A 25,234-nucleotide genomic window follows, 5' to 3' on the forward strand; every position below is an offset into this window, starting at 1 on the left:
TTATTGGCCTGAAAATATATTTTCTCTATTGCAGAGTGAAATTTCTCTACTCCAGTCAAACAAGCTGTTTTTTTCTTATTGTGTAAGGCCTGAATGACAGAGAGGGCAGAGGAAGTTGGGAGTGGGCGGGAGGTGAGCCGGTGAGCTACACTAACTGGAGGAAGACACCCCCTCGGTCCAAAATGAAAGGAAGCAAAAAGTGCGTTCTGGTGTGGAAGAGGGCAAAGTGGCAGATCAGGGACTGCAAGACCGGCAGAAGCCATCGCTACATGTGTTCTGTCAAAACTTGAATTTTGTACCATTGTGTTGTTTCAGAAGAGTCGGGAGGAAGAACTGATACTCAGGACATTTAAACTACAATAACAAGTAACTTTCCAATAAGGATAAGTGGGAACTGTGTTAAATCGGTCATTTCATTTTTAATGAACTTTGTGACCATTATTGTGTCAAAAAAGTAACGTGAAATGTTACATTGTTTACACATCATTTATTCTGCTTAACCACTGAAAGTATTGTTACACATGTAAAGTATTTAGTATCTTCCTTATTTCAGACAGAACCAAGACTGCAATACCAACTGGGCAAAACTGACCTGGGGCCCCAGACCATCAAGGCCCCCAGAAGCCCTGTGTCATTTGGTTGTAATTGTAATTTAATTGCAAATATGGTATCTGATATTGTACCTTAGTGTTGCAAATATCTTGAGGTCTAATCTAGTTTTAAGCCCTTTTTGTTTTAATTTATACTGTGCTTAAAATTGTACATACTCTTAAACAAATTTGTTGTTTAATTGAATTCCCACAAACTAGTGACACAAAGCAAACCTGGGTCCAGCAATACTTCCAGCAGAGGAGCAGCATACTGTTTGGTTTCCGTGTCTACAGGCTGAAATATAATGAAAATGCTATGCCTGTGTGCACTGAACTTAAGGGAATTAAGAGGTGAAAGGGTATATATACAAAGCACAGACAGAGATGGTGTTAGTGTGGAGGGGGGCCAATGGGGGCCCAACAGCAAATCTTTGCCCAGGCCACATAAAAGGTTAATCCACTTATGGACTACGTACTGTATTTCCAATTTATCAAATTATTCACCAAAGTCTGAGCTCTTCATTGCTTCAAACACATCTTCAAACTGTATTAATGCCATTTAAGAACATTTGATGAACTCTTATATTATTTGTAAATTAAACTCTAATGGAATATTTTGCATGATCAGTTATTTATTTGTGCAGCTACTGAAGTTATATTCAGGGTTAGTTACAACAGGTTCTAATGGAATCATTTTTATATATCTGTATAGCATTTGCAAGAAGACTCAAAGCAGTATTTGTGAATATTCTAAAAGGAATGGTTTGACATTGGAAAATATGCGCATTCATCTTCTTACTGATAGTTAGATGAGAGGATCAATACCACTTTCTTATTTGTCCATTCAAAGTCACTACTTCCTTGCCAGGGGCAGTGACCTCAGGGAGTCTCCTCTGGTCACCCGGCAACCCCACAGTGACAACAAGACTCAAGGAATTCACTGCCAAGAAAAAGTCCAGCATATAACTCACTGTAAAACCACATGAGAGGTATCAAATTCCCAAAATGTCAAACTATTCCTTAGAGCTTGATATCAGACATGCAAGACTCTAATCTGTGGTCATCAAGATGCAGCTGCCCTGTAACCAATTGTGTGTCTGTGTAAACATTTACAATAAAATTAGCTCATATTATAGAAGTAATGTTCTCAATGAATTAATGTCCTTTGTCTGAATTTGGTAGTATTGTCCTTGAGTATAGGAAAACTTGACATAATGTTGACATTTCTTTATTGCTTATAAGCCCCTGTCAAGTTGTTGTTGTCTCTTTTTAGAGAATGCAACACTATTGCTGTTATTCAGATCTGGTCCAGTAGGTCCTGCGAACCACAAGGTTCAGCTGCAATGTGATTATCCCCATCATGTGATCTACAGCCGGGGTATGAAAGAGGGCCTTTTATTTGAGCTGGAAGCAATCGTCAGAGGTTTTCATGCACTGAGAAGCTACAGCAGATCCTTGTCAGCTTGGTGAGTTCAGCTAAAACTCAATACTTACACATGTTTATGGTGAATCTAGATTTATATTGGTGTAGCAGAACATCTTGAAATATTTGTTGCATTTAAGATCAGTGCCAACATGCTGTTATAGTTGATATATTCAGTAAAAGTGGATGAATGAAAATGAAAAATTGATGCAGATGCCTTAGCTGTTTAACAGAATAGCAGAATGAATGTATCATCATCAGTCAGTAAGGTTGAAATTCCTTCAAGTTATTTAAATGAAGAGGTTAGATTTTCACTAATAATTCACCACCAGTGTTGAATGGAATGTACTCTTTAGCAGTAGGTAATATAACTGACCTAACAGCTGCTCTCTTGTAATGGTGCATCATCTGCAGGCGTGGACAGTGAAACGGACTGACTAAAATTCACCCTAAATTTCCATTTAACATATTTACTGTATTTGTAATACAAAGGTCAACTGTATTTTGAGTATTATCAGTGATGGAGGAAGTATTGAGACCTTTTACTTAAGTAAAAGTTGCATCACAACAGTATTAAAATATACTTTTACAAGTAAAAGTCTTGTATTCAAAGTCTTCCTCAAGTAAATTAATGAGTATTATTTGCAAAAAAGTGTAAAAAGTACTTGTGCAAAATTTCCCCAGTCAGTGTTATATTTATTACATGTACTGTATACAGATATACAGTGCTTGTTTAAAGGATTCACCCTCTTGGAATTTTTCAAGTTTTATTTTTTTACAACATGAAGTCAAAGGAGATTTAATGTGGCTTATTTTGGATGATGGTCAACAGGAAAAGACCCTTATATGTGAAAGTGAAAACAAATATCTACAAAGTGATCTCAATTAATTACAAATATTTTAAAAAATATCATATGTTTTACTCCTAAAATCCAAAATTAACTAGTAACTATAGCTGTGAAATAAATTTAGAGGAGTAAAAAGTAAAATATTTCTCTCTGTAATGTTGTGGAGTGGGAGTATAAAGTAGCATAAAATGGAAATACTTTAGTAAAGTATAAGCACCTCAAAACTGTCACTTTATTTCTGAATCATTTCATTTAACTTCTGTTTCATGTACAGTTCCCCTTAAACCTCACTGACCAACAGTGGATCAGCCAAACATCATTCAAACCCATGGCAGTGTATTTTAAAGTCTGGTGAAGATCCTATAATTATTCAAAGACACCAAATATATCAGGCGTGTCTGAATTGTGGAGAGATGTGTATAAAATGATCCCCAAGACATCTAGAATATTTCCACTTGATGTCATTGTGCAGCCTTAACAACAATAGAGTCTTGGCTTTCAATATTTTTTCAGTGTACATCTAAAATAGCTTCAATAAGTTGGAATAAACTGATACACAAATATGTATGATGTAGAGAGTATGGAGTGAGATGATTTTAACAACCTTAAAGGGGAAACAATTTAGAAATTTACCCAATTGGAACATTTACACTTAAATCACTGAACCAATCTACATCAATAAAACTGTATTTCAAAGAGTTTTTTCTCCATGTGGTTACATATGGACATTATTTGCAAAAAAATCCAATCCTCCAATCTTTGATGGCACACATCTAATATTACTCACAGCAAAGTGTAGATTAACTGAAAGGCAATCCACCATTTCTGCACCAATCTCTCCTGATGTTGCACTTAATAGTTTGACAAAATAACTATGTGCTGTATTGCAGAAGTATTACATGAGATTCCATGTTGCTGTGTCCCTTGTAAACAGATAAGCAAGGTAGTATGTACTTTAACTAAAATAATATGTCTTGTTTGTTCATTTTCAAATCAGCTTTTCTGCATCATACTATCTCTTACTCTTTTTCTGCTTTTTTGTTTATTCAAGGTTTGGTCATGACATAATCATCTGACTTCCCTCCAAATCTTCACGGTTAGGAGTGGGGAGAAACTCAAGAAGTTTTAGTGCTGGAGTTTTTGTCATGGATCATCATACCTCTGGCCAGCACAGTCAGCCCAGCCACGCCTCAAGCTTTCAGTGGCTTTCGTTTGCCTACCAGGGCCTGACAGAAATCCCCTATGAAACCATTCTAACACAGACAGATACCCTGGAGGTGCTGGACCTGAGTTACAATGTGCTGAATGAGTATCCTTTTCTAAATAACCAGAAGCTACCAGAAGAAGCAACTACAACAGCTGTATGCCACATATAGCCTGTGCCTTCTCCTAAAGCTTGGGTTACATAAAAGAGAAGTAAAAAGTTAAGCTGCATTATTCAATAGTTTATATAAACAATGGATGAAATAATTGAGTGTAATGTGAAAGATATTGCTTGTGGTGACAAACCCACAGAGAATTATCACCGACTCTGCACTTGACCTCAGCTATATGGAGCTTTTTAGCCTCTTTTAGTTCATTGTTTTGGTTTGTCCAACCTACAAACTACCACTCTCATCAACCTAGTTTCCAGCAACAGCAACAGCAGCAGGCAACCATTTTCAGTGAAAAAGCTCTGATTAAACCCACAGTACAGGACCTACACAACACCAAACAGCAGACAGACAAGGTTAGCAACTAGCTGCAGAACATAGTGGAGCATTTAGCAGCTAAAGAGACATATTTTTCCCAGGAGTTGTTGGAGACCAAAACAGAGCTAAAACAGAGTGTAAATAGGTGATGGTTTGCTAACGTCAGCCACAACAACTTTATGAGGTGATAATATGTTATTATTGTATTTACAGTATGTTTCACTGCACTCAAGTGGACAAAAAAGTTGCTGCGCTGTGTAAGATTCATTAAACAAAAATCTTAATCTTTAAGCTTACTAAGGCCATAATGTCAGATTTGTTTTCAGCTTGTTGTGAGCAGGTACAATAAAATGGACTTCACTAAATCGTTGGTCAAATAAACAGGCTCAGACACACAAGGCAGTCCAAAGAAGGAGACAAACAAGTCCAATAGGATAAAGGCAGGAATCAGGTCACAGGCAGGAGGAGACAAGCTGGCTAGAATAATGTGGAACAGGGAGGCTTGAATAACTGGAAGGCATTGGCAACACTGACAATCTGGCAGAGTACTGGTGAAAGTAGGCAGGTATAAATACTGGATGGTTGATTAGTGGAAATAAAGGACAGGTGTGCATGTAGGTCTGTAAAGTTCCATAGAAATGCAGTGGCATGAGAGACAGAATATGTCTTCATTATCACTATGAGAGCTTTCTATATGATTTAAGTTCAATATTCACTCTCCTTCTAGCTCTGTTTTTGTCTCCACCAACTCCTGAGAAAAATATTTGTCTCTTTTGTCCGTCAGCTGTTTTGTGCTGGGCAGGTAGTGTAAAGTGGGTTCATCAGAGCTTTATTTATTGAAAACAGCTGCATGCAGCTGCTGTAAATGACGCTGATGAGAGCAGTGAGAACCAAAACAATGAGCTAAAAGACACTGAAAGTTCAGTAGAACTGAGGAGAACTGCAGAGTCACCAGAGTTGCTGTAACTGACAAATCTCAGCAGTTGTAGCTCAGTGTGTTCTCCTTCATTCAGTCTTTATTGGAACCCGGCTCTGCTGGGTCAGCTGGAGAGGCTCAGCACTCTGATCCTGGACTGCAACAACTACACGTCTCACGTCAAGTTCCCCTACATGCCCAGCGTCACCACAGTATGCATCAACAAGAACAAGATCAACAATCTGCCTGTCTTTGTGGAAGAAATCCGACGAAAGTTCCCCAGCATAAAGTGAGCCTGGGAGTGTTTTTCACTGAGTAGTTAGTGTTGCTGTTTGTAGAATGCATATATCTAGTTTTTATTCATTCTTCCTCACGGTTCTATATACATTTCAAATTTAGGATCCTCAGTATGATGAACAATGAGGCAGCACCAAGCTATTTCAATGGAGGAAGTCTGACTCAGTACAAAGACTACAGGTGAGCAACAAGGTCCTATTTATCACTACCTGCGCATTTCTGTAAAAATGAAGTCTCATGAACCAAAATCAAAAATCAATGTGTACTTTTGCCACTACATTTCACTAACTCCACGGAATATTCTCTCAAAATGCTGTGTCACATGCCTTTTAGCAGAATTATAACTTTTTATTCTTATAACTAGACATACACACAACCTGATCATTAGATTTCTAAGGTATGAAAAGTATATATTTTGCATTTAAGTTCAAAAGTTGAGCAATGCAAAAACAAAATGTACCATCCGCAGTGGTTTGAATGTAACTAAGTAGAGTGCTGTATTCTATTACTGTACTGTAAGGTACAAATTTTTACTTGTACTTTATTTGTGTACTTTCATTTTCTGGAACTTTATAGGCTACCTCTACTGCACTACATTTTTGAAAGGTAAATTAACTACTTACTTTGCAAAGTAAGAATTTACATGCAAAAACAAAGGTTTGGTCTCTATAAAAACAATATGGAAATGCTACTGTGGATACAAGTCATTTTCACACTAAAACAACATTTTATGCAATGTAAGCATAATGTCAGCTGAAATATTAAAGCTAATAAGGATCAGTTAATAGCTTTAAGGTCCTAATAATTTTTGTTTGTGCCTTAGTGGTGTATATCCCCAAATGAATGTGCAATCAATGAAATTACCACAAACTAATTGCTAAAGAGCTAATTTAGGGCCTTTTGGAGGCAGTTGCCTGATTTGCCTGGTTGTCAGTCCTTATCAACAGTATATAGATTAGTTAAGTCAGCTCCCCCCAGACCAAACCAAAACATTTAATATGCTGCTTACAGCATCAGTAATATAATATATGACAATGCAACACTAACAAGAGTCATTCTGCTGCATAATAAGTATTTTTATGTTTTTGATACTTAGCTACTTCTATTTTAGTAGAATTGCTACTTTTACTTAAAGGACCAGTGTGTTGGATTTAGTGGCATCTAGCAGTGAGGTTGCAGAATGCGACCAATTGAATACCCCTCCCCTCCACCCCTCCCTTTCAAGCATGTAGGAGAATTTACAGAAAAACGCCAAAGACCCTCTCTAGAGCCAGTGTTTGGTTTGTCTGTTCTGGGCTACTGTAGAAACACTTCCGTGGAAGAGAACCCACTCACTATCATGTAGATATAAAGGACTCACTCTAACGTAACAAAGACACAACAATTCTTATTTTCAGGTGATTATACACTAATTAAAACATACTTATGAATATTATATTCCATTTCTGCCAATAGATCCCCCTAAATCTCACACACTGTCAAAATCAGACCACAGGGCCCCCCACATCTGGCTCATTGGTCTAAGAATGTGGTGCCAAAATCTGTTTTAGGTTTTTAAATGTATAATTTAAGGAGGCAAAAAGAAGAATAGCAATCATATCAAAGGAGAACACAGCACTGATATAATAACTTAAACATAACATTATACAGTACCACCAATACAAAAACCAACATACAACACCAACAGATGAAATGGATGAAAGGGTTTCAGTCTCTTCACCAGTGGACAATGCTACAGCAGGTGCATCACTGTGCCCTCCACATCATGATTCACATCAATATAAGCCCCGAGTATTATCTTTGCAATGCAATTTGATAGGTCTGTGGTATTAACTGCTGTATCCCATTGTGTTGTGCAAATGTCCACCCATGTCATGTTGACTCGTTTATGTACCGGAGTTGCAGTGAACAGGGGCAAGGCACAGCAACCTCTTTCAAAGTCTGATTTTGGAAAGATAGTGGGATCCGTTCACTGCTGAAAATGTGATTTTATCTAAATGGCTTGTACAAATCTATGTACTATATTTAGCCACTTTATTAGGAACACCCAAACAATCTAATACAACAGCTCTGCCATAAGTTTTGCCTTTATGAAGCTTATAATGTTCAGGTTCTTGTTAAAGCTAATTAATTCAACTACGTGTATATTACTGAGGTCATAGTCAGTGATAGTGTTGTACTGGACTGCATTATATTGAGAAGTGTTTTTAATGTTTTGTCCACCCCATCTACATACTTGAGAAAGGACTCCTAGAAAAAAACTCTTCATTCAGCTGCATAAAGGTTGAATTTGTGGCAGAGCTGCTGTTTTGAATAGCACTTGTAATACTTGTTACTGTAATGTTGCCCTAAATCAATCTATATACTACATGTCTTCCTAACATTGTTTCCCATTTGCCCTATAGACAGTATGTCATCAGTCAGCTCCCGGGGCTGGAGATTCTGGATGACACTGAGGTCCTGGAGAAGGAGAGAGTCCAAGCTAGAAAAACCTACAGGCTGCAGCAGAGTACTCATGGCAGCAGAAAGAGGAAGGAGGATTCATCCAAGAAACACACACACATGCAGAAAAAGTCAAGTACTGTCATAAGGCAATAGCATGCACAAAGTTTTTAAACCCTTCCTTTATGATCACCTTTTTAATAATATATTTAATGATATAATATATAAAATATATAATTGTATGTTCTGTATCTTCTTGTTCCAACACTTAACTGACATGTAATATTTAAATCCAAACTCTATGTTTTGTATGGCTGCACATCATATTAAATGAAAATAATTTAGATGTCTTGTGCATCATTTTCTTCACCTTTCCTTGACATATTTGGAAAGTGATGTTGTGTCAGAGACAAGATTTATTTATTTAGAGTGAAAAAGTATCCAAGGAGGCACAAAAAGTGGTGAATCATGGTCCAGATGCCTCTACTTATAGGATTTTCAAAAGGTTTTCCAGATCCAAAGGGGGAATGGGGCTGTAGCTGCCTGAATTATAAGTGTCTTTTTGGATACTACCACTAAGGGGCATTAAAGTCAAACAGAAGATGACACAGTTTCCTCTCTATCTGCTCTCAGTGCAATAACTTCAAGTTTGCTGGTGTCAGCCCACCGGTTTTCAAGCTAATGTATGGTCTCAAATTAAGGTCAGTATGTGAAATGATCATTTTAGAGCAGCAGTGACAGTCCATTAATATATTAGTCAAACGTCAGAAATTAAATCTGCAACTAATTTGATAACTATTTAATTGTTTAGGTAATTTTTCAAGAAAATACCCCAAATAATTTGATAGTTCCAGTTTCTCAAATTTGAGAGTTTGTAGCTTTTCTAGTCTTACATTGTAATAACTGGAATATCACTTTTTTGCTTTGGACTTTTGTTGGATAAAACAAGACATTTAGTGAAGTAAGCTCAGCCTCTAGGATATTGTGATGGGCATTTTTTTTTTTTTTTTTTTTGATGTTTTCTAATGTTTTAAAGACTAAATATAGACTAAAGAGAGAGAGAGACTAAAATATAGATGTACAAACACAGAGTTTTTTGAACAGCTCAATATCTTATCAACTCCTTTTTACGTCCATACCAATAAATTCCTCAAAGTTCTTGTTTCTAACTATTAAAGATGTGTCACCTTTGTTGTGTATTACTGCTGTTGCTCCCTGTGTTTGTTAAGATGATGTCCCATCTCGAGATTATTTTGCTGAATAAATTTCAGTATGTCTGTTGCCTGTCAACATAACACACACTGTTACATGAAATCACTTCCAGCATTTGAAAATGGCATTTTAAGGTCAGAAGAATAGAGCTTTCACATTTGTGTTAAGTTATTTTCCAGGCAATTGATTTCCAAACATATTGTGAACAGACTCTATTTACTTTGTCTCATGTGACTCTGGTATAGTTAACACTCACATGTGCCTATAAATGAACAATGAAAAGCAATTGCAAATCTGGGAACAATCTGGGAACGGAATCAATACAGAGTTTTATTAAAAGACTTAATTTCACCATAATTATGCTGCATTTTTTAAACATGAACTGATAAAAGCATGCAACTGTACAAAAAGTTCAGTTGACATTGTGTGATGTATTCAAGGTAACTTGATGTGTTTGAGGTAGCACCAAAATAAATCATACAAAATTTGAGACATCTCTGACAGCTGAAAAAACTTCATTTGCTGATCAAGACTGTGAGATACAGTTGAAAACTCCAGTAAAAAGTTAGTAAGAGGATCTTGAGTTAAGATTTTTTACTCAAAATACGATTTCCAAGGACAAGTGTGAACTATCACACTCAAAAGTAGAAATGTTGTCCAAAATATTACATTACAAATAGACATGGAATAACAGCTGTGGAACACATGGAAATGCTGATAAACAATAATAAATCTATCAAATTAACAATTTGCTCCTGATATTTTTTTCTATTTAAGAAAATACCTCCCTGCTAATATAATGTTCTACTTAGATAGAACTGTTGTCAAGGACATCTTGTAAAAGAACCATTTTCTAGCATCAATTCATATTTGTTTCCCACATCAAGAAACAGTGTCATTCCTCAACATAAAGGGCCAGTGTAGGCTGGTCTGAACTGGGTGAGTGTGGATATTGCCTGGTGAAATATATAAATGCCTTTTTCTAGCTCAAGCTATAGGTAAACCTATTATGAATGAGTTAGTTATGAATGTTTTAATGTTTTAAAACAAATTCAACAAATTGACAGTAATTGTGCTGCTAGTTAGCCAACTTAGCTACAAAGCAGGAAAACAAACAAAATATAGCTAACTATGATTAGCTAATGCTGTGCTAATACAACATAATATTAAAAGGTAGGTTAACTGAGCTGTAAATAGTTTGTAATTTTGTTCAATAGATATGTTACATGTATTTAAGTATCAAAAGAACAGTAGCCTATTTAATACAAAGAATGACTCCTTTCAGTCTGTCAAATGTAAATAAAGTTATCTCACAAGCAGCACTCAGCTAATTTAGCTAAACTGAAGTTGGTTCAGATCATTAAGTGCTTGTGTCAATATCTGCATGGCTCTTTCTTCATTCCAAGTCTTTTATTTTATGTATCAAACCACCTTGTCAATTTAAAAATAGTTCAACATTTTGGAAAATATGTAAATTAATGCTTATTCACTCTTTTTCCTGGAGTGAGACAATCGAAATAGCCTAAATCTCATGTCTGTGTGTTATGAAGCTGAAGACATTTTTATCATAGCTAATAGCTGCTAATAGATTAGCATATAGGCTTGGAGCAGGAAAAAAGTAGTCTAAAGTTTAAAAATATGCCTACCAATACCTCTAAAGCTTACAAATGAGCATGTTTTATGTATGTTACTGAAATATAAAAACAATATTCTGTTAACATTATTTCCAGCTTTGGAAATAGCCAGGCTAGCTGTTTCCCCCTGCCTCCAGTCATTATGTTAGGCCAAGCAGCTAACTACATCCTGACCACAGCTCCATGGTTGAGCACAGACATAAGATTGATAACTTACCCATCTTTTTATCTCACTTTTGGGGGCAAAAAGCTAATCATATTTCCCAAAATGCTGGAAGTATTCATTTAAACTCAATGAGTTAGCAGAATGTCAGAAAATGGGTTAAAACTTCAAATGATTAGCAAAGTGCAGCTAAACTAGTGATGATAAAAAGTTTGACAACACACCCATTAAACAGTAGTCTGGAAACAGTTGAGTTGCATTTATTCCCTCTTTATAATAGTTATACAGAAAAGAGACCTATGACATGTATAAAAAGACACATATTGTAATGAATGTAATGTAATGATTGCATAATTTTAAATGACTTATCTTATGTTCCTCATTATCCATCTTCAGAGAGATATGATGGAAAAAGTATCCTGATGGTTATGGATGCATTGGGGCTCCCTCTTGGTTTTGATGTACTGGACCAAGGCTGGTCTTTTTGCCTGGGCAGTACAGACCCCGCAGGAGGAGGGGGCTCAGGAGCCATGAGGACTTTGCACACAATAGTGAAGCTGCTGCAGAGATGCATGGACGCTCCAGTGTATGGTGGGATGCCCTGCTAACCCCAAAGACTGAGGGCCAGTGACAAGATCCTGCACAGGTGGGGCAGAAACATTAGCAGTAGACTCATAAAAAGGGGGATGGGGGGTATTTTGACTGGCAGTCAGTCATATATGAGGCAATTTCATTTTGTTTTAAAGCACAAAAATGCTCCCAAATCCCCAAATTTCCTCCCAGCTATCACTGCTGATGTTCTAAAACTTGAATGTGAACTGTGTTGAGTTTAAAGGCATCACTAGTGAGCAAGGAGAAAATCTGGGGTCTGCGGGTGATATTGGGTGATGTAATGCTGTAAAAAGTCAGTGAGTGCATCTGTAAGGTGGTTTTCCTCCTCCTTTCCCACTAGTACTGTGTTTTCTCTCTCTGTCTCTCTTTCGGTTTGGCATTCTTTGACCTTCTTTTGTCTCACTTTGAGGCTTTGTTGGTGCTGTGCTTAACTGGGCTAAAGGAGAACAAAATGTTCCCCCGAACACCCCCCTTATCCCTACCCTGTGAGACACCAAAAAGAAAGTCTCTGACATTGCTTAACTACGCTGGTCAGTTAACTGTTTAATTACATTTTCTGTAGATTTTATTCTCCATTAAGGTCTAAATGCAGTTTCACAGCCTTCTCCACACTGCAAGAAGTAAAATTCTGATTCTGGTGGAGAAATACTAATACATTTATTTATATTTGATGATCTGACAGTAGTCTATTTTTAATATTTTGAGTCTAAAAATACTGGAATCAGCCTAAATAAAACACACATGTGTAGATTTTTAATTGTAAAAGGTAAACTCCATCTAAGTTGCAAAAACACCCAAATTACCAGAAAGAATATAGGACATGACCTATTCTATTGTAGCTATGATTGGAATCTGACCTGAAGAAGAGAACATATAAACTAAAACTACAAAACATGCTAAAAGTGACTAAAATCACATAGTTTTACAATACAAAAAGGATGAGAGAAAAGAGTTATAACTTGGTTTATCTCATAAACAAAATAAGTCTAAATATGCCTCATTATAACTAAATCAGTATAAGTATATTTAAGTAAGTATAGAATACCAACACCCCATTTTTGACTGACTTGTTTCTTGTTTATTTGCAGGCTGTTGCACCAGCACATGCTCAAACAGGGAAACAAGATCCTCAACATGGAGTTGTGGCCCCAGGCCCTCAGAGTCTGGAAGCCCCTAAATCAGAAAGGACCTCCAACCTTCAGCCTGCGCTGGCCTCCAATACACTACTGTAACGTCTGTATGAGACGCTCCTTCCCCAGGCAGCTTCAGAAATGGTAAGTAAGACTATGCTGGATATATGTTTCAATTCAGATAAGGGAAAGAAGTATCTGTAGCTAATAAATACTTCATATGTTATTGTTCATCAGTATCTGCAGGGGTACTCCTACAGTTTAGTATAGTACCTCAATCAATCAATCAATCAATTTTTATTTATATAGCGCCAAATCACAACATCTCAGGGCACTTTTCACATAGAGTAGATCAAGACTGTACTCTTTAATTTACAGAGACCCAACAATTCCCCCATGAGCAAGTACTTGGCGACAGTGGTAAGGAAAAACTCCCCTTCAACGGGTAGAAACCTCAAGCAGAACCCAGCTCTTGGTGGGCGGCCATCTGCTTTGACCGGTTGGGTTGAGAGAGAGAAAGAAAGAGGGAAAAGTGGGGGGGGGGGGAACAGAATAATAACAATCATAACAATAACAATAAGTAGCAATTTCCAGGAGAGGATGCCAACAGGACTGCAAAGGACCGCGAAGGCTCGGCCTGCATCCCAGGGTTTCCTGCGAGATAAGAAAGCACAAAAAACTCTGGGGAAGAAACAAAGTCAGTGACATGCATTGATGTTACATGAATGCATACAGATGGAGAGGAGGAGGAGGAGAGACGAGCTCAGTGCATCATGGGAAGTCCCCCAGCAGTCTAGGCCTATAGCTGCATAACTAAGGGCTGATCCAAGGTGAGCCTGGATCAGCTCTAACTATAAGCTTTATCAAAAAAGAAAGTTTTAAGCCTACTCTTAAACATAGAGAGGGTGTCTGCACCCCGGATCAAATCTGGAAGATGGTTCCACAAGAGAGGAGCCTGATAGCTGAAGGCTCTGCCTCCCATTCTACTTTTAAAGAGTTGTAGGAACCACCAGTAAGCCTGCATTCTGGGAGCGCAGTGTTCTAGTGGGATAATACGGTACTATGAGCTCTTCAAGATATGATGGTGCCTGACCATTAAGGGCTTTGTAAGTTAGGAGAAGGATTTTAAATTCTATTCTAAATTTAACAGGAAGCCAATGTAGCGAAGCTAAAATGGGAGAAATGTGATCTCTTTTTCTAGTTTTAGTCAGTACACATGCAGCTGCATTCTGGACCAGCTGGAAAGTCTTTAGAGACTTGTTGAAGCAGCCTGATAATAAGGAATTGCAATAATCCAGCCTAGAAGTAACAAATGTGTGGACTAGTTTCTCTGCATCTTTTTGGGACAGGATGTGCCTGATTTTTGCAATGTTATGTAAGTGAAAAAAGGCAGTCTTTGAAATTTGATTTATGTGGGAGTTAAAGGACATATCCTTATCAAAGATAACTCCTAGATTCCTTACGGTGGAGCTGGAGGCCAGGTTAATGCCATCCAGAGTAGCTATATCATTAGATAATGTGTTTCTAAGGTGTTTAGGGCCAAGCACAATAACTTGCTTGGATGCTTGGAGTTTGTTTAACTGATTGGTTTCATCAGGCTTCATTGGTAAATATAATTGCGTATCATCTGCATAACAATGAAAATTTATGGAGTGCTTCCCATATAAGGTGAATAGAATTGGTCCAAGTACAGAACCTTGTGGAACTCCGTGTCTAACTTTTGCCTTCACGGAGGATTCATCATTAACATGTACAAACTGAAATCGGTCTGATAAATAGGACTTAAACCAGCTTAATGCAGTTCCTTTAATGCCAATTAAATGTTCCAGTCTCTGGAAAAGGATTTGATGGACAATTGTGTCGAATGCAGCACTAAGATCTAACAGGACAAGTATGGAGACAAATCCTTTGTCCGATGCAGTAAGGAGGTCATTTGTGACTTTCACCAGTGCTGTCTCTGTGCTATGATGCGCTCTAAATCCTGACTGAAAATCCTCAAATAAACTATTGTTATGTAGAAAGTCACATAACTGATTAGAGACTGCTTTCTCAAGGACCTTAGAGAGAAATTGAAGGTTAGATATAGGTCTATAATTGGCTAAAATGCCTGAATCAAGAGTAGGCTTCTTAAGAAGAGCTTTAATTACAGCTACTTTAAAGGACCGTGGTACATAGCCTGTTACTAAAGACATATTGATCATATCTAGTAAAGAAGCGCTAACCAAGGGTAAGGCTTCCTTAAGCAACCTAGTTGGGATGGGGTCTAAGAGACAGGTTGATGGTTTAGCTGAACACATCATTGAAGTTCAGAAAAGTCGACTGGAGAAAAACAGTCCAAATATATGTCAGGATTTACAGCTGTTTCTAAAGTGCCTGTGTTTGGGGAGAAATCGGGCAGGAGGTGGTGAATTTTGTCTCTCATAGTTAGAATTTTATCATTAAAGAAGCATAGACTCTACCTCCATAGACTTTTGAGAGACTAATTTATAAATAAAAATAGTCAAAGAGAGATTATGTTCAAGAAGTAAGAAATAAGAAAACCTCATTCAAAATCACACGGACATTTGTTATCGAACAAGTTACTAAAAATCCAACACTACAATATATCCTTATTCAACAGTATATCATGCGGTTCACTCCCTTCTAGACATGGACGGTACATTTTTTGAAAACAAGCTAATATAATTATTTATTATTTCTGTTTCCAGCAGCCTTTAGTGATCATTTTCCACAAACCGAAGACTAACACAACAAGTTAAATGACCCCAGCTTGACAGACTGAAACCAGTTGAGCAGTTGTGGGAGGGACTCCTTATCTCCCTAATCCAGACATGGCCAGTAGAGATTTCAGCCACACACATGTGCTGCATGATGGTTCACGTCACACACACAGCGGCACAGACAATACAGCCACACACAACATGCATGTCATGCACACAGCGGTGGCTGCAGTACAGACAGTACAACCACATACACACACAACATGTCGTTGGTGTGGAAGTTCTTCAGCGTGAGTGAACAAGACACAAAGCTTGCAATTTGTAATACCCGTAAGTCCAAATTAAGCTGTAGAGGAACAACCCTGAAAACATTTGGAACAACTAACTTTATCAGACAAAAAAACATCACCCGGTGCACTTTTTATTTTGTTTTATTTTGTTTTGGAGAAAAATGTAACTTATTTAAATAGTTAATGTTTTATATGAACATACAGTACAATTAAATTTCAATTTTCCATTTAAGAAAAGTTACAAAAATGTTTGTGTATTCTGTCAATTATAGTTCTTAAAAAGAAAGAAAATATAAAAAGAAAGAAAGAAAATCCTTCTATCTCATTAAATTCTCATAAAGAAAGAAAATCTGAATCGGCCAAGAAATCTGCAGTCAGTGCACGTCTAGTTTAAACATGTTTTTGGATAAAGTGGACATTTTTAGAGGCGTTTTGTTGTGCACAAATGTAGATCAGTATTTTATATGCAACATAAAGGCCTTTAGCCTTGTTTGCCACAAGCCAGGGCTTATACAATTTTAAAGGCTGTAGATCATCTGAACTAAGGTTAAGGCTGAGGTGTTTACCACTACCAGTGACTGCAAGTCAAGCATATTATTCATTTTCCCAGGAGAAACCTGTCGTGGTTCTCAGCTGCTCTCATATGGCTAAGCTGTGCTAGGCTGCCTGTGCAAACAGTCAACACTGCTTTTAGCTTCTGTTTACTGTGATTCAGGACCATTTCTTAAACCTCTTGCAGGCCTTTCCAAACTGTCATCAGCTGTCACTATGCCTAAGTTGGTTACTTTCCTGTGGAGTAGCTAAATGGCATTCAAGTGTTACTTGGCAACTTGGCACTTTGGTGGCTCCGACGGAGGTTGTCAGTTAACTGGCTGATTTTTAAAAATTTTGAAGGACTTCATTACCCACAAATCGGGCAAAAACATGTTTTCTTGGTTTTGGTACAGTAGAAGTGGAGAAGAGTCTTAACACTAGTACTAAGGTTTAAGACACTGTGAGATTTCTTTCAGCCTGTAGTTTGGGTTTGTCACTTCCTGTGTAAAGATAAACTCAATATGTGATGCTAAATATAAGCTAAACTTTGTAAGAAGTGATTCTACCATTGTGGTGGTGTGTTTCAGGAACTACAACCTAAGAAACTGCTTGAGGAAACTTTGGGGAACTACATGCACTGCAGCAGTTAGGTAAAACAGGGCAAGTGAAAGAGAGAGAGAGAGACAAAAGCTCTCTCTTTCTTGTGAAATGTCAGCTATTTCCACACATTGTTTCCCTTCTGTTGAAACACGCCAACTTCTTACCACATGTTTTGTTCTGTTAGTAACCCTTTATCTCTTTTCTGTGCTTTGCAGTGCTACAATGTCTTCATATCAACTCTGCCCCTCTCGTCTCAGCTATCTTATCTCAGTTCCTTCCTCTCCTTATGCTTTACTCCCTGCTTCAGTACTGCATGTTCTTTCTGTGCCCCCCTCTCTCTGTCTTTAAACGTCTGTGCCTGTGCCTCTCCACAGCTCCTGGTGCAAGGCAGTCTTTTACTGTGAAGACAAGTGTTTCCCAGCACATGCTGAGCCAAACTGGCTAGTTATATGGACCATGTGGCCCAGCTGGCAGACCTGCTGTTCAGCTAAGCAGCAGGTAGAAGCACAGACCTGTACAAAGAAATCTTCTCTCTATGATGTGGGTTTTTTAACATTACATTCTGGAAAATTCTTAAAGAATTCAATACTCTGCAAGTGTATAAACACAAGCCAACAATGCATGGTAAGGAATGGATACAGAGGGGAGTAAACTGCCCATGAATTAACATTTCAGTCCATAAGACAAGACATAACATGCATGAAGCAAATGATTAAATAAATCTGTTATAACTTGTCAACTGTGAACTTGTTGCAAATATTCTGACCAGCAAAGCCTTTTTGTTTATTGTTGCTGCTACCTGTTGCTATCTAAGCTTCAGTAACATCGCCTTTTCCAAACCAACTGAACATAGAAGTGAGCTAATTTTAGCTTTGTTTGGGCTAGCAGCAGCAGCAGCATCTGAATGCGGTGCAACACAAAGCAAAGTTCATAATCTCTTTTTTTTATGGGATGGGAGCGAGTCCTTTCTTAACATACTAAGATGTTGAAAATGGTACATTATACACTATATATAATACCTGCTAAACTTCATCATGTTAGCATAGTCATGGTGTGTGTGGCTGTAGATTCTTGTTGACTTCTACTCTGTGAAATGTCTGATAAGGTGAGAACCAGTGTTTTCTATGGTTTAGGATTAAACTGAAACAGTTATTTTAAATCCCTCTTCTTTCACATTGTCATTAAAAAATTTTAATGGTTTTTCATATGCAGAGTCAGTCAAAAGCATTCGTCCCATTCTTTATTTTACTCCTACTTTTCTTTATTTCTCTCCCTCTGTCTTTGTAGAAGTCACATCAGAGAACTTTTTGGAAGACCTCCTGTTCAAAAAAAACAAACTGGTTAGCAGCTACTGGGTGCGCTGGAGCCTACTGGTGTGCTCTCCCCAGCCTCAGATCATCCCCATAGATACCTACTGAAACTGGTTGAAAGGTTAATACAGTCCAGAGTGACTCAGTTACTGAAAAAGTGCAAGAAAACCCCCCAAAAAACAATTTCTTACCTTTCTTTTTTTACCCTAACCTATACAGCTGCTCACTCATTAGCATACTAGTCAACATAAAATCCCAGAATAGTTAGAAAAGAAAAATTAACCTGTAAAGCACTTAGCATACTAGATTCAATGAGATAAGAATATAGAGTTCTATAAACATTGTGTGTTGAGGGTACAGCAATGCCTGTGAGCCTCTGAAACAGGAAGCAGCTGTGTTGATGTATGGTCCAGACCCCCCACAACCCTCCCCACTTCAAGAAACCACTCAGAAGGTACAGTAAATCTGAACTAAATACTAGCATGTGCTCGATGTTATGTTGGGAAAATGGGCTTCCACTCAATTATTGACTTATTCACTCTCTTAAGAAGTCAGAGTGAATTTCTATTATTGATGTATATGCTAATGTCCTCCCCTCAGTGTCACGGCAACAGGACTTTGAATGGAGAGGCCTCAGTCTGTCCTCTTCAGTAGCTCCTCAACTCAGCTCTGCTCTCTCCATCTACTACATCATCACTTCGCTGGTGCCAAAGCATTGTGAGTGTTTTTATCTTCTTGCATTTCTTGCTCATTTACGTTTAATTTCTGGACAGAGATTAAAAAAAAGGAGGAAAGTGTATTTTAAATCAATATTTTTTGTAGCAGGGACAGTTGATCAAATGACTATAATGTGAAAGGGGTCGCTAATATACAACCACCACCATGTTAACATGTTCACACTTGTCAACATTTAGCATCAAGGGATGCTACTGCCATTGCACTATTATCAGTTTCAAAGTTTTTATGAGGAATTTAACACTAACAATGTAACATCTCTGCTATATTATGGCTAATATGTGTGTGTGTATAGACATGTATGTGTGTGTGTCTCCTGTTCCTCAGTTCCAGAGCTGAACAGCCTGATAAAAAAAAGTCACTGAGGATCCACATCCATGAATCATACAGGGAGCGCAACACCCTGATGACTGCTATACTGCTCTGTTGTTTTGCCAGTTTCTTTTTTTATTCATGTAGTGAATGTGAACATTTTACCACCTTTTGATTGTTTTTCTGTTTTTTAAAATGTTGTGAAATGTACCCCTAAAATACTGCCTGTAATTTCAGGTACGTTTTCTTTCAGTTTTTAAGGACAAAAAAGCTAAATAAATGTCCTTATAACACGTTTTTCATTTAATTATGACACTGTAAATGTATACATGAAAATGAAATACATATACAGGGTTTCTGCCGGTAAAGTTAAAGGTTTTACCCGTGATAAACAGTGATTGGGCCCAAAGCGTAACCGTTAACTTTGGTGTTGTCACAAGTTTATTAACTAGTGGGAAAATTTCCTCACTGTGGAATCCCCACTGAGTGGCAAACAAGACACAGGAACTTGGCTTGGGTCTTGAGGAGTTGTAGCATGTATTCACCAACAAATAGCCAAAACTGCACACACACTGCACTATTCACAGCTATACTGCTAACTTCTTACTCCACCATCACACACACATGCTCTCTCTCTCTCTCTCTCTCTCTCTCTCTCTCTCTCTCTCTCTCTCTCTCTCTCTCTCTCTCTCTCTCACACACTCTCTCTCTGTTTGATTTGTTTTCATTGAAGCATTTTAAATCTTCTCCTACTTCCACTGAAGCTCTGATGCCAGTGGTGATTGTAAGGAAATACAAAAACCCCGGCATCCTGTTTAAATAACCATCAGTCTGAACCTCGTATATGTCTTGTCCAATAGGAACTGTCGGTGCTTCTGCCACATGTGACGCTTGAACTGGTGTTTGTGGGTAGGCATCTGCTCTCCTGGAGTGATTAAGTGCAGCTCTTCATCTAGAGAATGGTGGGTATTTTGCCCTAAAATGTGAGCAGGATAATGGGTCTCACTGGCCGAGCACAAAATCATGTATAGAATATCATATGCATATAAGTTAAAAAGACAAATACATCAGATTGACAAGAGCTGTGACACTGTTTACATAAAAGTTGGTAAACTCTTCAAGTAAAGGCGTGGACTGCATCTTTAAAGGATCAATGTGTAGGAATTGGCCAGAATTTTAGTTTAAAACATTTCAAAATTGACTAAAATTATTAACAGAATGTAAAGGAATAACAGTTTTGATGGTATGTCAAAGACCTATATGTATTATGTTTTAAAGATATCTACTGAAGTAAGCATGCTAACCAGCTAGCTTTTGCCCCATCCGGCCCGTACTGTCTCATAATACTACTTTGTACTTCAGGGGTGATAGTGAGTCACTGTAGCATCCAGTCTGCCCTCAGTCCAACATGAGAGGAAGAAGACGTAGTGCTGCCCCGAGCCATTGGCAGTAATAGCAGAACCAGGCTGAAAGCTGCTGTAATTTTTGCTGTGGGGCTGTTAATATGTCACTTTATTAAGTTTTAATATTTTTTCAGGCGATAAAGTAACCATGTAGATTCCCAATATATGGTCATTTTATCCAAATAATGCCTATTTGGAAAGTTGCACCGCCGTTGTCGGAGCAGCTGGCTGCTGCTGCTGCTGCAGGAACTGGCTGGAGAGACATCAGCTGGTCATGTCAGTTGATCCAATAAACTGCACTGGGTTGAAATATCATATCAATAAATAAGGTCTCTACTGGATTACTGTGTTGCAAAATGGCAGCAATTAATGAAAGCATGATGCTGTGTGGCAGAAAAACTGCTGTTTTACCATTAGCAAGTTCTGTGACTCAAGTTTAAGACTATATACTGTACAAATACCATTGCTGTCTCTTACAGTTGCTTGGAAACACAGAGTGTGAAGTGGGCTATGTTTCCAAATGCCAACAATAAGCTTGAGGACATCATTTGTAGCAGTGGGGACAACCTCATGTCCACTCTCCTGCTTGTCTCTGTGAGTCATCTCAAGGTCTCTGTACAACAAAGGTGTTCATTTTAAGGACTAAATCACTCCTGAACTGGAACTCTTTTCTAGGGGTTTTACAAGTTGAAAGCTCTCTAGCAGCATTCTCAGAATATTATATGTGAATTCAGCCCCTGCTCCCTCATGTCCTGACCTGCCCATGAACCACAGATGAAAATGAGCCTCCCTCTGGTACATTTAATGTTTTATTTTACAGATCCATTCCTTGATTGTGTTACAACACCTAAAAGCATTCTCAAACCCCTGTATTACTTTCCAACTTTTGAAACTCACAGGATGGATTTATGTAAGGGATTAAGTATCTTCTATGATTGTTATGATTTACTCTATATGAGAAACAAAAGCAGTGGGTGAACATTTGGTGCATGATATTTGTATATAGTCTTAAACCTGTGGGTGTAATCACAGTGTAAACAGACTTTCCTGCTCTCTGTCAGCTCAGTGTCAACGTGCTGCTATGATGTCCTGACCTCAAACCACAGCTCTCTGTATTCTGAGCTGTGCTCTGTTAGCATAACCCTCCAGCACTGTTTTAAAGCTATACTCCTACAGAAGAATCATTTGAGAGGTGAGATCAGGGATGTTTTGTTTTAACAAAGAGCCAAAGCAAACGTAGGTTCAGCTGACCATCAGCCTCTCTGTGGTTCAAGAGGGAAACAAACAGATTTTGCACAAAATATTATCTAGAGAAAAATTCTAAAATGTGAACTATGGATTATTAATTATCAGTCCCTCTAACCTACTAATGAAACAAGGAAGTAGCGAGACGTTAAATCTGTGTTCCGCTGCCACTTGTGTAAGGGCTTAGGGTTTTATAAACCTGTATTGTATGAATGGTGTCATTAATCTGGCTATTTACAAAACAATGGGTCACATGACTATGAAAAGTCTATTAAAAATGTATCACGTCCACGGTCAGCTAATTGATTTTTAAATCAGTTGTCCTCACAAAAATCACTTTTTCTCCCCAAGTATGTAATATATATTTAATAGTGTAGTGTAATGTTGTATAATCAGCTTGTTACACATGAGTAAGCCAGTGTCATGGAAAATTGGACTGATCTTCTTTATATCTGATTTAATGAACCTCATAAGGGCATCTGATGGTATAAAACAAGCCTTCCCTAAAGGTTTGTTCGGATCACAAAAATATTCTGATCCTTAATAAAGTCCATATGCAAATCCTGTGTACTGTAATATTCTAACCACATTAAAAGCAAAATGAATTTCTGGACTGATATGATATTGTTATGTATGCACAGAAGAAACACAAATACCAATGCACGTTGATCAGTAACCATGACACGAGTAAAACATGACTAGCTGATCCCAGAGCTGTGTAGGAATACTTTGTTCTTAGAACTTAGTAACTAATTAGTGTCAATACTAAAGACCACCTTTCATTTTCTTCCCACTACTGTCTGGCAGTCCTCAATCCTGTATTGTAAAATTGCTCCGATATTTACACCAGGTAGTCACAAGCAGCAGAAATCACACAGCATGAACACCTTTCACCTCTGCTGTTAAGAGGAAGTAGAAAGACAAAAAATACTGTTGCTGGGAAAACACCTACAATAAATGTGTAATAAATCAAACTGCATCATATCTACCCTCCTGGACCAGACTGAGTATGTTATAACTGTATATCATCCAATAATGTGAGCAGTTGTGGTTATATTGCAGTACAATAAACTGACCAGGCTCTTCTCTTTGTCAGAATGGCAGTGTCTGCTGCCACATCAGAAAGCTGACAGTGGGAGCATCACGGTCAAAGTTTACCGCAGCACCTAGCACATGCTGCAGGAGCCTGAGCCTGACCTGGTCATCAGTGAGTGTCGTCTGTCTGGCGACTTTCAAAGGACTCAAAGCTTGATTCCTATGTGTGAATTTGCATGTGAAATATGTTGTCTGCTGTTGAATGGTGGGAAGGAAGCCAGAGTTCCCTTTCCTTCAACAAACAGCCTTTGTTTGTGAGCGAGTGTTTTATGATCTCCATAGAGTGTGTGTGTGTTGACAGGTTTCAAGCCTGCTTTTGTGTGTAATGACTCTTGGTTCGCCACTCTTCCCAAACTCCAGGTAATAAATACAATAAGCACACATCCGCACACTCACTTCCTCTCCACTGACCACACTGTATTACTACCAGTCATGTTACAGTCTGCTGACACACCAAAACTGCTCTCATGTCATGACCTCAATGCAAAGTGTAAATATTGCTAATTAGCATGCCTCTGCTAAATCTTTTTTTTATGTCAAGCTGTCTTTTTGATTTTAGCATTTAACTATTCAGTTTTTGGGGTGAAGAAGTTCCAACCCCCCCTAAAACAACAGTGTGTTTTGTGTTGTTTTTACATTTCTCTTTAGAGAAAAAGATTACATAAATGAGACACAATGTGATAATTAGTGAGCTGTAGATGGTGGTAGGTGTATTTAAAAAACAACTTTGAACAGAGCCAGACTAGCTGTTTCCCCTTGCTTCCAGTCTTTATCCTAACCTAGGCTAACCACCTCCTCATCCAGATCTGTACTTAACACAAAGACATGAGATTGATATCCATCTTCTCATCTCACCCAGGCTGTTGTTTACCTCTCAGTTCATTCCATATATTGGTCACAAGATGTGTTCAGACCAACTGCTAAGCAAATTTTTGCCTCCCGTCATTTGCATATATTTGACTGCTGTACCAGTTGTATTGATTAGACGCAAACAGCCAAAATACCATCTGTATGTTAGCTGTAAGTTAGCTAGCAGCGGACACACTGATTGTGGAGTGTGTCTTTGTGTTTATCTTCAGTTCAGACTGAACTCAGAACTTGCCAGAAAGTCTAATTCTTTCTGTTATTTCCCTCCAGTCTCTCTCCTTTTTCCTCTCCTCTCTGTATGTGTGAAACACATTCATAATGCTAATTGTGCAGCATCTAAAATTCACTTTGTATTCTGTCTGAACACACAATAACACTGGCTGACAGTGTCTTCCTTTGTGTTCATGTCAGTCTCTGGGGGTTCCCTTCTTCTGTGAGATCAGTGCGTTGAGATGTGAGAGCAGTTGGCAGGTGATGAACATGGCCACAAGGGGCGCTGTCTCCCCACCAACCATCAACCCCTTCCGCTGCCCCCCTGCGCATCAGCGGAGGAGACAACAGGCTGCCGTGGTGAGGAGCTCTAACTGCAGCTTTAGTCACAGGAACTAGACTGTCTCTCAAATCCTGTGTTAGAAACAGTCTGTCTTCACACCAGAGTATCAATGTGGAGAAAGCACAACTCCATAGATGTATTAAACAAGAGATAAAAAATCATTTCAGTGAAAGCTGCTCACCCTAAAAGCTCTCTTTAACTTCCTTTCTGGGTCTCCATAGAGCAGGAGCATCAGTGTCTTTCTTCAGCTGGCTGCCCACAATAATAAATAATCATTTTGTTTTGAAAAATTCAAAGGCAAAAGTTAGTGAATCACCAGCAAACACCCTTACAGTGTCTAACTTAACAGCCCATACCCCGGTGTCTTTTCACAAGCTTAACTTTTATGAACCTTTTGAGGCATTGGTATTAGTGTCTTCCTTGTGTTTTCAATGTATTTTACACACTAGGGCCTTTTACATACAATATATATATACATAGATCATTGGGTATCAGTTACTACAAAGTCTTATTGTCAGGAGCATTGGATCAAGATAAAGGTCTGAGGACCAAAACATTATTAACATTGTTCATGATATTCTTTCACGTTTACGAGAACATGAGAAGTTTATA

General features: G+C 38.1%; 3 protein-coding genes across 13 annotated transcripts in view; all 3 read left to right on the top strand.

Annotated features, from left to right (window-relative positions):
* frem1a (Fras1 related extracellular matrix 1a) overlaps positions 1-1,204 on the top strand; it is a 33,233-nt gene extending 32,029 nt beyond the window's left edge. Inside the window, exon 37 of one of the 2 annotated variants that reach the window (XM_067579690.1) lies at positions 88-1,204. In XM_067579690.1, the coding sequence (XP_067435791.1) occupies positions 88-290 (203 nt within the window). In that variant the 3' untranslated portion in view covers positions 291-1,204. The remainder of the gene's footprint in view (positions 1-87) is intronic. The other variant, XM_067579691.1, reaches the window with a different exon arrangement.
* A 106-nt stretch (positions 1,205-1,310) lies between these two features.
* LOC137174432 (leucine-rich melanocyte differentiation-associated protein) lies at positions 1,311-8,549 on the top strand. 2 transcript variants are annotated; one of them, XM_067579693.1, is made up of 5 exons: positions 1,311-2,056; positions 3,913-4,161; positions 5,566-5,757; positions 5,868-5,945; positions 8,171-8,549. In XM_067579693.1, exons 2-5 carry the CDS (start codon positions 4,007-4,009, stop codon positions 8,361-8,363), a joined length of 618 nt encoding a protein of 205 aa, XP_067435794.1. In that variant the 5' UTR covers positions 1,311-2,056; positions 3,913-4,006; the 3' UTR covers positions 8,364-8,549. The 2 variants fall into 2 exon arrangements, with proteins under 2 accessions (XP_067435794.1, XP_067435793.1); XM_067579692.1 differs by lacking the exons at positions 1,311-2,056; positions 3,913-4,161 and adding an exon at positions 6,342-6,371 and having other exon boundaries at positions 4,491-5,757.
* A 1,692-nt stretch (positions 8,550-10,241) lies between these two features.
* LOC137175087 (zinc finger MYND domain-containing protein 15-like) overlaps positions 10,242-25,234 on the top strand; it is a 39,011-nt gene continuing 24,018 nt past the window's right edge. Inside the window, exons 1-10 of one of the 9 annotated variants that reach the window (XM_067580761.1) lie at positions 10,242-10,358; positions 11,613-11,862; positions 12,917-13,102; positions 17,477-17,600; positions 18,390-18,866; positions 19,013-19,129; positions 19,475-20,421; positions 23,204-23,314; positions 23,504-23,562; positions 24,481-24,639. In XM_067580761.1, the coding sequence (XP_067436862.1) occupies positions 23,281-23,314; positions 23,504-23,562; positions 24,481-24,639 (252 nt within the window). In that variant the 5' untranslated portion in view covers positions 10,242-10,358; positions 11,613-11,862; positions 12,917-13,102; ... (3 more) ...; positions 19,475-20,421; positions 23,204-23,280. Of the gene's footprint in view, positions 10,418-10,437; positions 10,593-11,612; positions 11,863-12,916; positions 13,103-17,089; positions 17,153-17,476; positions 17,601-18,389; positions 18,867-19,012; positions 19,130-19,474; positions 20,422-23,203; positions 24,640-25,234 lie in introns of those variants that run through there. The other 8 variants (XM_067580754.1, XM_067580757.1, XM_067580758.1 and 5 more) reach the window with 8 other exon arrangements.

Source organism: Thunnus thynnus, chromosome 22, assembly GCF_963924715.1.
Source record: "Thunnus thynnus chromosome 22, fThuThy2.1, whole genome shotgun sequence".
Classification (NCBI taxonomy): Eukaryota; Metazoa; Chordata; class Actinopteri; order Scombriformes; family Scombridae; genus Thunnus; species Thunnus thynnus.

Bases quoted from the DNA above. Each gene is read 5' to 3' on its own strand.
- LOC137174432 (XM_067579693.1), top strand. From the start codon at position 4,007: ATGGATCATCATACCTCTGGCCAGCACAGTCAGCCCAGCCACGCCTCA. The intron at 4,162-5,565 runs GCTGAATGAGTA...TCCTTCATTCAG, and splicing joins CTGGACCTGAGTTACAATGT to TCTTTATTGGAACCCGGCTC. The intron at 5,758-5,867 runs GTGAGCCTGGGA...TTTCAAATTTAG, and splicing joins CGAAAGTTCCCCAGCATAAA to GATCCTCAGTATGATGAACA.